This window comes from Lepidothrix coronata, unplaced genomic scaffold (assembly GCF_001604755.1).
Source record: "Lepidothrix coronata isolate B3197 unplaced genomic scaffold, Lepidothrix_coronata-1.0 Scaffold68, whole genome shotgun sequence".
Lineage (NCBI taxonomy): Eukaryota > Metazoa > Chordata > Aves > Passeriformes > Pipridae > Lepidothrix > Lepidothrix coronata.
Window position 1 is genome coordinate 3,056,693 of NW_016690248.1, and position 14,785 is coordinate 3,071,477.

The 14,785-nt window shown below is 41.8% G+C and overlaps 1 protein-coding gene across 1 annotated transcript in view; it reads left to right on the forward strand.

The window, feature by feature from the left end:
• The window catches only part of GABRA5 (gamma-aminobutyric acid type A receptor alpha5 subunit), a 53,695-nt gene that overhangs the window by 15,036 nt on the left and 23,874 nt on the right, over positions 1-14,785 (forward strand). Inside the window, exon 6 of the mRNA XM_017818477.1 lies at positions 10,194-10,276. Within this exon, the coding sequence (XP_017673966.1) occupies positions 10,194-10,276 (83 nt within the window). The remainder of the gene's footprint in view (positions 1-10,193; positions 10,277-14,785) is intronic.

The following is a 14,785-nucleotide window of genomic DNA, read 5'->3' on the forward strand; positions in this document are numbered from 1 at the left end:
TAGGCTGAAAATATTTTTTCTTACATTAATACTGGGCATTAAAATTGTATGTGCATGTCCTGGATGCATGTTAGCCCAAAATGTGCTCTTCCACGAAGGACTTGGATTAGCAAGCTAACCATTTTATGCTATAAAGCTATTGATCATAAAACCAGCTGACCAGAAGATACGATACTGCTTTAGAGATGTCCATTGGGAAAGCCAGGTTTTGTTTGCTTGCTTTTTTTTTTAAAGGAAAATTATTGTATGAAAAATGTGTGGGTTCTTAAGCTCTGACTTTGCCAGAAGGCAGCCTTTCCCAGATGTGGGTTTGCTTGTGTGCCCCTGAGTGAAAAGTGGCCAGCAAATATTGACCCTGAGATTAGCTCAGTTGGTTAAAACTTTGTGGTGATAACACCAATGTCAGGGATTCAATCCCCTGTGTGGGCCATTAACTTAAGAGTTGGACTCAATGATCTTTGTGGGTCCCTTCCAACTCAGAATATTCTATGATTCTGTAAATCTAGAATATTGTTCTTTAAAATGAACTCTTCATTTTCCATCAGCCAGCCACCTAAATGGGAACATTTCTGTTCAATTTGAATGTGTTTTTCTTATTTCAAAGGGAAGTTTTCATTTCCACATCCATTTATATTTACAGACAGGGATCTGTGAATACGTTTTAGGCCTTGTAAAAATATTACAAAACTAATTAGGGGCTATGAAGCCATGCAAATGTGCATTTCCTTTCCCTTTGTTAAACTTGCTCCATTTTCTTTCATATTCAAGCTTCAAACTGCCTGAAGCTGGAAGAAAAAGAATACTTTCTTCACACTGAGCTGAATCTTGCAGAGTGATGAAAAACTGCCATGGTGGCAAGGACTCTCAGCTGCTTTTCATCAATTCAGATTTTGACAGAGCAAGAGAAAATAGGAATATATGAAATGAAAGGCCCTTCCCTGAGGATAGCAACAGGATTCTTGTTTTAACATCAAGCCTGTTGGTTCTTATCTCTCTGCTTTGGTTGTACATTGCCCCTTTTCTCAAAAGTTGTCTGTCAAGGAACCAAAAAAATCCAGGGCTGGATTAACTCACAGTAAAGGAAGGCATCAGAGGAGACTGTGGTGTAATACATTTAAAATGGCCAATTATGACCTGACTAAATACAGTCCCCTTGTAGAGTGTGTGATAGCGGCCTATTCTGCTGGAAATAAAAGTGGGCAGAGCCCCACAGAGATCTCCATCACAGGGATGGGAGCTCACACAGCAAGGCAGAATTGATTAAAGACAAAACCCAAACCAGAACTGGCCCTGCCTTGGATGAGGGGAATGCTTGCTTAGACTTTGAGGGGTTACAAAAGGTACAGCTTTAGCTCCAGATCTGTGCTGAGCTCAAATGCAGACCAACTTTCTTTGGGGTTAGATGGAACAATTTCTACCAGATTCCTTTGCTTTATGAGGATGAACCAGCAGAGCTGACCTGATGTGCTGGGTATGCATGGATGGGGTGACTGAACAGTAACTGGAGAGAAGCAGTGCCCTAATAGGTGCTCCCCAAGCATTCCTAGGAAAGCACAGCTGCCTTGGTGACTCTGTCTTTGCCCACTCTGCAGCTGGGTCCCAGCTTCTGAAGCTGGGGGCTTTGGAAGTACCTGGTAGATGCTGAAGAATTATTATGCTTCTGCTCTTTTTTTATTATCGGGGAGGATAATATTACAGTGGACTCCCTAGTCATTTCCCTTAGACTGAAATTAAAATCTTCATCTGCCTAATCAGAAATACTGTCCCCTGAAGTACATTTATGTTTGTGCTGAAGTATCCAACTGATATTGAGTAATCTATAAAATGCTGTGGTGGAGGGCACCAGGCAAGATGGGTGGGATTCATCTCAGCTAATTCTGTTCATCTGTAATGTTGATTTCTGCAGCTGTGCCTCTTGACTAAGAATTGCTCCCAGTGCAGAACAGTGACTTTCTTAAGGAGTTAGGTATCTACGTTATCTGCTGCTCCAGCTGGATCCCTGCAAATTTATGGGGTCTATTGGGATTCATCCCAGAATCCTTGAAGAGCTGACTGATGTCATCACAGAACCTCTTTCAATGATTTTTGAGTGGTCTTGGGAATCCAGAGAGGTTCCAGCTGACCAGAAGCTGGTGAATGTTGTCCTGATTTTCAAGAAAGGCATGAAAGAGGATCCTGGAAACTACGGGCATGTCAGTTTCACTTCAATGCCTGGTAAACTTAAAGAGAAGATTATTCTGGAAAGTATTGAAAAACACCTGAAAGACAACGCAACCATTGGCCACAGCCAGCACGGCTTCATGAGGGGAAAGTCCTGCTTATCCAAGCTGATTTCCTTTTATAACAAGGTAACTCACCTAGCTGATCAAGGGAAGCCAGTTGACATAATCTTTTTGGATTTCAGTAAAGCTTTTGATACTGTCTCTCACAGGATCCTTCAGGACAAAGTGTCCAGCACACAGCTGGATGAACACATCATGTGGTGGGTGAGCAATTGGCTCATGGATCGAGCACAGAGGGTAATAGTGAATGGGGTAACATCACAGTGGTGATCTGTCACTAGTGGGGTTCCACAGGGCTCCATTTTGGGCCCTGTGCTCTTCAACATCTTCATAAAGGACTGGGATGCAGGACTGGAAGGGATACTAAGGCAGTTTGCAGATGACACAAGACTGGGAGGAGCTGTTGACTCCCTCAAAGGCAGGAAGGCCCTGCAGAGAGACCTCAAAGAATTAGAGGACTGGGCAATCACCAACCATATGAATTTCAACAAGGGAAGGTGCTGGATTCTGCACCTGGGATGAGGCAACTCCGAATGTCTGTACAGACTGGGAAATGAGATGCTGGAAAGCAGCACTGCAGAAAGGTACCTGGGGGTCCCATTCAAAGACAAGTTGAATCTGAGTCAGCAGTGCCCCGGCAGCCAGGAGGGCCAACCATGTCCTGGGGGCATCAGGCAAAGCATCACCAGCCAGTCGAGGGAGGGAATTGTCCTGCTCTGCTCTGCACTGGTGTGGCCTCACCTTGAATATTGTGGCAGTTTTGGGCACTGCAATGTGAGAAAGACATTAAGCTATTAGAGAGTGTCGAAAGGAGGGCAGTGAAGATGGTGTAGGGCCTTGAGGGGAAGCTGTATGAGGAGTGGCTGAGGTCACTTGGACTGTTCAGCCTGGAGGAGACTGAGGGGAGACCTCATTGCAGTCTACAACTTCCTCAAGAGGGGAAGAGTAGGGGCAGGCAGTGATCTCTTCTTTGTGGTGACCAGTGACAGAACCCAAGGGAATGGCCTGAAATTGTGTCGAGGAGGTTTAGGTTGCATGTTAGAAAATGGTTCTTCACGAAGAGAGTGGTTGGGTGCTGGAACAGGCTCCCCAGGGAAGTGGTCACAGCACCATCCTGAGAATTCAAGTGGTTTGGATGATACTCTTGGGCACTTGGTGTGACTCTTGGGGATGGTCCTGTGCAGGGCCTGTGTTGGGCTCGATGATCCTTGTGGGTTCCTTCCAACTCAGCATATTCTGTGATTTGGTGATATATGTATTTGTATGTGTATACATATATGCTTATGTAGACACATGTTACATTTACTTAAGGGACACAGGGAGACATCAGTTCCCTGGGCTAAACGCTTATTGCACTGGGGCCTGAAACAACTCTTGCTCTAAAATTCTGTGAAAGAAGTAACAGTTTGGTTATAGAAGTGTTCCCAAGACATCACAGTGGAGAACAGGTGAATAGTTGTGTCCTATCCTCAGCAAAGGCTAAATGAGTAATTTCACAAACCTAACCATGTGTTCACAGTTTGAAAAAAACCAAACCAATCCATCAACTCTCTTATTCTCCTATCCACATGTGTGCCCGTGGGCATACTAGAGATGTCACAAGGGCTCAAATTGTTCTGCCGAGGTCCTATTGGAGCAGGTACCCAGGGAAGCTTCTCCTGAAAAGAGTCTGACCCAGCCCTGAAGTCTCCCTTTGCAGGGAGCCAACCAGCCCCATGGAGTGGGATATGGCTTGACTAAGGCTGGATCCACTTAACTCTTTGTTGGCATGTTGGTGAGATAGATTGAGATAGGTTTAATATGAGTTTCAAACAAACATTTTGCATTTTATTGGGGAAAATGGTGATGGCTGGCCTCATGCTGGGAACAGCACTTGGGCTCACCTGAGCCCCGTAGCAGGTGCTGGCTGCCAGCACAGGTGGGGCCAAAACAGCATCAAAATGTTCCCTTTAATCAGGGGTAAGAGCAGTGCACAGAAATAAACAACTGTTATGGTTTGAAATTGCCCCGTCTGGGAGCCAGAGGGCCTAGAGGTGGTTGGGTGCCAGGGCAGTCTCCCCTAGAGGGCCAATCACTGCTCGTTTTGTTCGCTCCTGTGAAAAATCATATATACACAACTGGCAGAAGTTGTTGGCAATCGATCTGTCTGTCTGCTGCTCTGTGGGTGTGAGAAAGGCCCAGGGGTGGCAGGGCCCCCTTCTTTCCTTTCTGGGGGAAAGGGGGCCCCTGCGGCCCTCAGCTCTGGCTAAGCCAGGGTTGGAGGCAGCATTGGAGTGACTGTGTGTTTGTGAGGGAAGAGACTCACAAACAGCTGGGAAGCGGGAGAGAGAGAGGCAGGCCTTGCAGCCAAGTCCTCTTCCCCCCCCCCCCCCCCCCATTTGCAGCTAGATTGTGGAGGGGGCTTCTTCTTGTTCTCTCTCACTGTAAAGTAGAAGGGAGGCTCAGCATTGGAGCTGAGCCAAAGTGGATGGGCGAAATGCAGCCCGGTGCCAGGGAGATAACCCCAGGCGAAATTGGAGACGGACCAGAGAAAGGCCCAGAGGATGTCCTTGCAGTGATTTAAATGAAGGACAGCCGAAAACTCGGAGGAGGAATGAAGATTCCAAGATGCGTATGTGTAATAAGCTGAACTGAACTACAGCAGCATGGAATCGAGGTATGAGAGAGAGAATCACACAGCAGAGATGGCACGGGACCAAGGAGAAAGGACTCAGAGCTATCTTCTTGGACTTCGTGGGGAAGAAAAGACTTCAGGAAACAGCTGGAGGTTGGTGGGGGGAGTGAATCAGGTTCCCTGAACACTCCCACAAGAGAAAGACTGCTTTTCCTATCAGCCTGAAGGGCTTTTCCTGGACTGAATTGAGGGAGAAGCTTAAAGGGACTGATAGAAGTGTGTAATATTATATATATAGTTGCTTTTAGCTTGTACAGTATTTATTTGTGTAGAATAAATGTATATATACTTCGCCTTTTCCCCTACAGAGGTGTCTGTCTGAAAGTTTCTCTTCGGTGTTGAGATAAAATTGTGGGAAGGGGTGGGGAAAGCCTGGAAATTGGATTTTGGCTCAAACCACCACAACAACTAAGAAGATGGGACTGATTTGGGGATTAAGGCAAACAGTCAGAAAAGCTTTGTATCTCTCTGGCAATAGTACCTTAGCACCAGCAAAAGTTTCCTTGTGTCCTGTTCCTCAGTAACTCTTGTTATTCAACACTTATCTTGAATTAACTTCTCCCAGAAGGCTCTGGTGACTCTGCCTTTCTGCTCCCCTATCCTAAAGCTCTCTGTTTTAATTTGTTTGCATATTTAAGCTAGTAGCTGATAAGAAAAAGCAAGTTTCTGCTCTGTCTGTGGGCTCCCCAGGCACATGACTGCCCTCTGCTCCTGCCTGGTAGTAGCAGATAATACTCCAGAAAGTGTTTTTCTGCACTGCCAGGGTAGGAGAGAGCTTTGCTCAGTCCCCCCACTCTTTTCCTTTGCATTGAGGGAGTCACAGAGACAGCTGAGGGGTCCCTGCAGTGCCCTAAAACAGGGTCTTGCAGGACAGGGTGCTTTTTGTCTCAGGGACTTCTACCAAGGGATACCCACCTCTCCTTGAAACACACTCACTGCAAATGTCTGGCTCCCTAATATCTGCATTTATTTCCTTGCCACATCCTTGACTTTAACACCTCCTTCTTTTCCTTCTTGCTAAAAAGGAACAGTCTCTTGAAAGCACTGTCATGCTTAATTCCCCAGTGGAAATGGTTGAAGGTGACTTTTCTGGAGTGACGAAGTCTTGCTGCTTGAATTGTTGTGCTTTTCTGAGAGGGATATTTGCTTATGTGTCTTGAAACAGAACTTCAGTAATCACTTTATGTTCTTAAAGTAAAGGCTATACATAATGAAGCTTTAATAAAGCTTTCATATACAATTATAGGTGACAGATTAAATAATTTGGAAACCTAACATTTTTCTTTTCAGATAGTTAAGGTATGCAATAGCATTTTGTTAGTTGATTAACATTTGGATAGTAGCGTGAGTATTTGGAGCATTATGAAAGTGAAATTTTGTCAATAATAAATCAGCAACTATAATCAGGGTTTGTTACATTTTTTTGGGTGAATAGGGGCCCCATTAAGTCAGGGAGAATTTTACCATTATCTTCAATAAAATCAGAGTTTCATTCTCCCATTGCAAAGGACCTTTAACAGCCACCTATAATCTCATCATAAACTCTGTTTGAGTGAAACTAGTCTTACAGGGATTTTATTAAGACAGAATGATGGTGGAGGAGGAAAGCTTTTAAATGCTTTGGTTGAGAACTACCTTTGAGAAATGCTTGTGCTGTGACAGAAGAATCCTGGTATGGGGACTGTCTTTAGCTCAGATAACTGTACTTCCTTGCACACAGCAGGATCATTCTGGAGTCACCCTATTTAAAAGGATTAGGCAAAGGCTGTTTCAAAGGATACCAAGGCCTCCTTTCTTTTTAAATAAATGCAAACTGAGAATAATGTTATTATAATCAGCTGTGTAAACTAGAGTATGCAAAGGGTACCTAAGCTTCATCACAATGTTAAAAGCCAAAGTGTGCAAATATCACCACAGTTTGAAGGAGTAGACGCAGATATCAATTTTTTTGTGAGTCCTGAAGCTATGATCTGAATATATAGTTTGTACTCTGCACCAAGGAGCAAATCTGTATGCAGTGACCCATGCTTCCTGCTCCCAGAGTGTAAGAGTTGGCTGCTGTGCTGCTTTTATTTCTGTATGCAATAGAAAATCCAGTCTCTTTGAACCAGGAGTCAGTTTAGTGACTTTGTTTTTAGGTCTTCACACAGTAATGAAAAGCAGCTCCTGCTTGGCACAGAACACCCTGCAGAAATTCGGGGTAGTGACATTTGTGCTGTGTATGAGAACCCATAGTCAAGTTTTCTTAGAAGTCTCCTGTCAAATATTTTGTCACATTGGCCATTACAAGACACTTCAGAAGCCTCTTGTAATGCACACTTTTGTAGGAGGCATCTAAGGAGAGTGTTCAGTGAGCACTTTAAAATCATCTAAGAGGCTCAACTACAAGGTTTTAATAGCAAGTAACAAATAGCATAGCCAGTTCACTTGTTCAAGATGGCCAGACTAGTAGTGGTCCTAGGATGGAGGCACTGGAAAAGTAAAGAAGTATGCAGATATCACTGATATAGAGCAAAAAGAACTTTTTCATCCAAAGAATTTGTGTTAACGAAAGGAAAGACTGTACCCAAGCACATTCACAGCTGCTAAACTTCATTCTCTCTACCTCCAAGATAGACCCAGAAGACTGCAGCAGGCATCATCCTTTTAAGAGATGTGCCGCCTTTTGCTGGATGAGAAATTCGGTGTGGACAGAGGAGTAGGCCTGGCACCAGAAGGATTTCTGGGGCTTCTGAGTCAGGTAGTGGCAGCCAGATGCCCTCCAGCCTTATCTGCTACCCTTTCATTTAAGACAGGCAAGAATAATTTCTGGAGGGACTTAATTAAATTCCACTCCGTCACACTCTCTGTACAAATCATCTTCTCTTCCACATTTACAGTTGATGAATGTCTACAGCCTTCCTCATTATACACAAGGGTTATTTCCAGAGATGCAGGCAGCAGGATACAATTCATAGGACAGTCAGATGAAACAGAAAGTCTTATGCATAATTCTGCACTGAATCTTCCTTCACTTCCTGATTCTACACCTGTTGTCTTTGTAAGATGGATATAGGGATCCCCTCCTTCGATGTTTGCAGATTTCAAACATGTATAATAAAGTGTTGCATCCTTTGAAATGACATGCTTAAATTGTTGGTAGAAAAAGAGACAGGAGATGCAGTGCAGTAAAACATGCCAGCTTTCTTATGGGCTCTTGGAGAAAGGTTTCTGAATTTATCAAGAAAATTAAATTTGCAGTGTTAAGCATGGAAAATATAACTGCATTGGAGGGATGGTAACCTTGCTTTCAAGTACCCATCAGAGTGATTTTTATGAAAAAGATGCAAGGTCTGGACAGGATGCTACTAGAACCAGCTTGTAAAATCCATCCACACAGCACTCTTGGTGACTTTGGCTTTGCTGGCTTTGGTGCCCAGGGGCATTCTCCACGGCAGACAACTCCATATTTGAGTGATCTTAAAATTTCTTTTACAAAAATAAAGCCCAAGGATAGTTCTGCCTAAGGGCCGGTATCTCAGGCTTCAGGAACTTTTTTCTATGTTGTAACCTCCTATCTGTTCTTACAAAATGGTACACTATCTCTGTTCTGAACTGGATTTTTTTTCATATGCTTTTTATGGCATATTATCTTTAAATTTTCTATTACTGTGTGCAGTTTGCCTTTTTCCTTCCTGTTTCCCAGCTTATCCTCAGAATATGATCTCTAGCCAATGATACTATTACATTTTTCTGTGATTATTTTGCCATTTCCAGCCTTTGGTAAAGCTCCAGAATTTCTCTGTGTTGGCAGAGAGTGGAGCTGTTTCCCCCAGTTTATTTTCTGTGTAGCTGGAGTGCCCCAGCAAGGCATCATTGTGTTCTGTTGAATTGGACTGGCTGAACGCTGTGCCATCTGTACACGGACAGATTGTTACCCTTTACAGTCCCCTTGGATGGAAGTTCTTGTAGCACTTTGGGGCGCTAGTAGGAAGTGGTGAGTATATATAGCTAGGGAGTATGGCTCTGTGTTGCTTTTGTGATAGGAAAGTGTACTTTGCGTTCTGGTGGTAGGGTGTTGTGGATTTCTTTGCAGATTTTTGCTCCCCAGGCAATAGTTTTCTTAGGAACCAGCCTGCCCTCCAGCAGAGCCCCAGCACCAGGCAGTCTGTAAGGCTTCGGGTGTCTCTGATCTGTTGCCTCTGAGGTGGAATAGCATAAAATGAGAAAACCATAAGATTACTTATAATGTAAAATGAGATTTGCATCCTCACTCTCCTGAGCAAACTGTGTATTTTGCAAATATCAAAATGGCATAAACAAAACAGTTTTTCCTTGTGCTAGAAGTAAGCTTTGGCTCTCTTGATATATTTGATGTATTTGATGCATTTGATATCAGTATAACTGATGTTACACTGCTCAGAAATTTACCTCAGACTTTTTTAGTGTTCAGCTTGATCTGTCAATCATACAGAACATCCATAAGACATGGCTGTATTTTCCTAAGAGTTTTTCTTTCCCTACCGCTATGTCCAATCTAGATCAAGTATTTCCACACAGTGGCAAAGTAGTCTAGGATAGAAATGCATCCCTAGGCAATACATTGTCTAGGGAAAGTCACCCTGTTGTTTTTTCCTGACAAGATGCCCAGGTAATTCACAGTGTGTTGAACTGAAATGGACTACCCCAATACCATGTGATTTCCACAGAATCTAACTATAGTGCTATATAAAGTGATGCATATATGTCCTTGATGATACATCACTTTATATATAGTTATAGATAGTTATATTATGTACTTTTATTTGTAATTATTTGGTTTATGTATTTAAATAGTTACATCTACATATAAAGTCAATGCTTTTTTATGTCTGTAACAGTGCTATACGCAGGAGTCAAATTCCTAGTTCAGTTGCAGTATGTACAGAAAGGAGATAAGTATAAGGTGTGTGGCAGAAGCTCCATCACAGGAGTTTCTTTGCGTACTAATAAGAAAGAATGACCTTATTGGTACAGCTTACATAAATAAAATCATTTCACGTGTCTCAGGGTTGCTAGATAAGGCCTATGGCATGCACACACTGTGGTCCCCCTGGCTTATCTCACATTCAATTTAACTGGGGGTTGCTGAGTTTTCAGCAGGAACAAGGAGCCTTCAGGAAAAGCTTGCCTGTGTCAGCACTCATGTATTGTGGTGAGGGGCCTAAAGAGAAGGTGCAGGGGAAAAAAAATTATGTTTTCTTTTTACTCCCCCACAGATTGACCATCTCTGCTGAATGTCCCATGCAGCTTGAAGATTTCCCCATGGATGCACATGCTTGCCCATTAAAATTTGGAAGCTGTAAGTTCTCTTCTGAAATAAGAAATAGAAAAATGTCTTGTTTTCTGGCTTTTCATATTCAGCCGTGTCTCATACAGATCTTCCATCCTCCCCCCCAGCACTCCCCTTTTAACGCTGCTCATTTAGCCCCCCAGTCCACTCCCCTTGCTGCTATCCTGTTGCTCCTTTTCCATGACTATGCTTTATCTGTGCCTGCTGCTTTTCAACTCATGCTTGCATGCTCCATGATAAACAGTGAGCTGATGGGTGATATGTCTTATGTATCCACATCAAGTGTAACAGCCACTGTTAGATGGAGTTGTAGATGCAGACAGCTAAGTTGATAACTTGGTTTTACATATGTAGTAAAACAGAGCTTTCACTGGACTGATCAGATTGATGTGCAGTCATTGTGGTATTTATGTGAATCAGGCTTCAGTGCAATATCTACATCGCATATATTAAAAGAGATCTAGAATATTAAAAGAGGAAATATCTTTCCATTTGGCTTTAATAAATCCAGTCCTGTATCCTGTTACATGATGTTGTATACACATGTATTTGTATATATGCACACATTATACTAAATTGTATGCTGAATGATGATTTTTCCTCAATTCCAAGCCTCTAATCCACCACACTGTTGCCTTGCCAGAAGCTTATTTTAAAAATAACCTCAGGAAATCAGTTATATTTAAAAACAAAGCTTTTAATTAAAGTAAAAATGAGGCTACTACAGTCAACTTCTTTTTTTATTATTATTATTTATTTTGGTAATCCAATCAGAGGTTCCAGGTGCAATCAGTGTATCTGAAGACTTTTGATAATTACCAGGCAAGGCGTTTTGCTAAGCCCCGAAGCCACCTAACTTCAGCATTTTGCAATGTTTTTCAGTCGTATCAATTTAGAGTCACTAATCCTAGCAAGATTAAGCTTTGCTTTTATCGTCTGAATCTGCCCTGATTTAATACTGACTATACATTGTCTTCTAGTGATCATACTAAGAAGTAAAAACACTGTTTAGAATAACCATTACTAAATTACCAAACTTAAGATAAACTGATTTCCTTTCCCTCTTGCAATCCAGGTAGACCCTGTTTCATCTGAATGTATTTTACAAGGTCACTGTAGGTACAAGTGTGTTCACTGACTTCAGCAGCATTAATTTACAGTAAAGCCTATATAAATCTGAAGGTCTATACACCTTTATACTCAAAAAAAAATGCAAAACATCTACTTCATTCCAAACTTAAGAAATGGGAAGACATCTCACAGGAAAATGTAATTGTTTGTATATCAGGTTAAACAAAAGCTAAAGGAAAGAATCAATAAGACGAAAAATAAGTTATCCTTCCTAGTGTTACATGTCCTTTACTGTATCAATAGATAAAGTTGAAGTCACACCTATTGGTCTGTAGTGTAGACTATAGAACTGGGATGTTGCATAATTTTATGAAATCTTGCAAAATATGCAATATAAAACTAAAAGATACATATTTAAACAAAGTGCCTGATGCAGCAGAGATCTAAAGCTCAGCCTTAAAGTTAAATGGATGCTTCCATGTATTATTAGATTAGGTGCAGAAAGGTACAGGTTCTCACTGTCCATATAGTAAAGACACAAAAAAAAAGCACCCCAACCAAACATGCAAGTGTATGAGATAATGTTACAAGATAAGCTACAAATGCTTAGAAGGAGTACCCAGTAATGTCTTAATGTAATTATATGTTCTGCTTGTGCCAAATGTGTTACATATTAATCACTTCTTAGCACACAGGTAATTTTAATCCATGCCAAACTAGCACTGAAAAGTTGTATTTTAGGCATTGAGAGGTGAATGCAGTTTTAGTTTATGCTCCTTGCCATGCTCAGAATACAGTCCTAGAGTACATTTCATAAGCTGTTACAAGTCACCTTTAAGTTCTTCCACAGTGTGTAGACAGGGAGCCATTTGACCTGTGCTAGTCAAACCAGTGGCCTCTGCAGTAAGTAAATATATAGGAACAAGCTATAGACAGTCTTTCAGCCTTGGGAATTTCTGTATTACTGATCTGACCACTCACTAGTAATTTACTATGCAGATGTCTGCACAAGTAGCAGCCTGTAAATCAGGGTTTATTGAACTAGCCCAGATGTATTTTAGGAGAATACAATATTTATTCCCTAATTACAGCAGTATGTTTAGGGGTTTACATTGAGTCATCTCCAGGTTTGCAGCAAGACAAAGCCTGCAGCAGTATGGTACACAAGCACATACACTTTGTTCTTTAGCTTTCCTCCATCTTTCCCCAAAGGGTTTCTTTTTAATGGTCTTCTTTCCAAGAAGGATTTTGAAAAGCGTCAAGGAATAGCATCAAAGTAAATGTTAAACACATTATCAATGGAGATGGGAGGGTGGAGAAGAGACTAGTGCTAACCAGTCTGAGGGTAGAGAGAGCAGGGCAGTGAAATGAAACAGCTGGCACACAGACGGATCGTCAGCAGAAAGGATGCTGAGAAGTGATCAGTGTCACAGCAGAAGCAGGAGCAGGTTATAAATTTTCTGGTTGCGTGACCATTCACCATACTTGCTGTAATTCAGCAAGCGAAAGGCAAAAATGTGCTTGATGTTTTCTTCATTATTAAAGAGAAGGAATACTAATCTTGCTCACAGAAATAAAGGTAAATGTTGAATTCTTATGTCCCATTTGACTGGTTTCTTGTTTTATTAGAATTGTGGGAGGTTTTATGGGCCTAGGAAACATTAGATGTAGCAACAGAATATTTTGTAGAAAAAATTAAAAGGAAGGTCAAATACACAAAAAGGGATACAAAGTTACCTGTGCACACCACCAGCCTAGATACCTGCCAGGCAGTTCAAATGCTGACTATAGTAGTATTTTTTAGTGCTCTGTGGCACATCATGAAAAGGAAAGAATTTCAAGGACAGCTTCTCACAAACTGAACAGAGCAGATTTTAGTTGTCCTTCTCTTAAGTACAACGCCCCACTGCTCAGAGATGTCAAGATCAGGTGGGTCTGCTCCAGGAGATGCATGTATGCAGGTACTTTTCCTTTGGGCTTGTATCCCTGCTATGAGTCAGGACACCTGTAGAAATTATCTTGCAGAAGTATCATTTAGAGGGAACTGGGGATGGATGGTGCACAAGCACAGGCTCTAGGGTATCTGCAGCAGGCTCTGCTTCCTTTGAATCAGGAGTACAATCTGTTCATTACCTCGTGGTAGCATGGGAAGGATGCTGTTTTCTTCCATGGCCAAGTTTATTTTAAACTTTACGTTGCAATTCTAGTGCTGACCTGTATTCTAAATAACTTTACTGGTCAAACAGGATCTGATGAAAATTCCTGATGCCAGACCCAGTTGTACGGGGAGCACCTTAGCCTAAGAAATTTGTCCTTACCCCTAAGCTATTTCTGGTGTGTGGGGGAGGAATTAGATAAAATAGCAAGGACATTAAAGCTTCACAGCTTTAATGTTTCACCTCTTCCACTGATGGGCCCTAAGAATACATTAAGAATATCATTTAGTACAGATTCAAAATGCCCATGTGTCACCAGGTAGGTAAGCATCATTATCTCTAGGGCAGCTGAGACAGAGAAGTTAATTGACTTTCTGTAAGGTCATGCAACAAATCAATGTCAGAAAAAGGATTAGACTCAACTTCTTTGGTTGGAGAAGCAGATGTCTAATCCACTAGACCATGAAGGCCTCTGCCCAGGCAACTGACTTAACTCCTAAATCTCATTTTACTCATGTGTTAATTATGTCGGTGTTGCCCTGAAGATGAATTAGTTAATTGCTGTTGGTGACCATTAACCGGTGCTTTGACAATGTCAAATACTGTAAGGTGGTGTCTATTTATGGCGACTATCTCTTGAAGACACAGTGTCCGAGTACACGGAATTAGGAGATCTTGTATCGTGGAATGGACAAATGCCTGAGGCAGCTGCCCACTAGTCACTCAGCAGCAAAAAAAGAAAAAAAAAAACAAAAAACCTCCCAAACCAAACCGTATGATTTTTAGAGTAAGTAGAGAGTTTAACGAATATTCTGAAAATAATGAGATCCCCAAGCTCATGAACAGAGGAAAACCAAGCCTGTGTTTGTTCCTGATGAATTTTTAGTCAGACATGAAGATGGTAAAGGTTGATCACTGTTGATCAACAAGGGATAACTGTTGATAACTGTTTATGAGGAAACAGCACCAGGTACAATTTGTAGTGTCTGGAGAAAGCAGTTAACATGGTTTATGCACATCTTCCTTTTTAACAGCTCAAACTAAGTCACAGTATGACTTTTGATAAAGGAAAGTGCACAAGCTATATCTGTAGCAGGAAGCATGCTCAAATTATTTTCCTCTAAGAAGTCTGGTGAAGTCAGAATAATAAGTAGACAGTAACTTCACCAGTATGCCAGGATTTTATTCCAACACAATATTAAGGCGCTCAGTGTTCACAAACTGTCCATTCACCTGCAGCTGCTGAGAAATTTCTGCAAAAAAAAAGTATTTAAGGAAAATTTCCCCGATG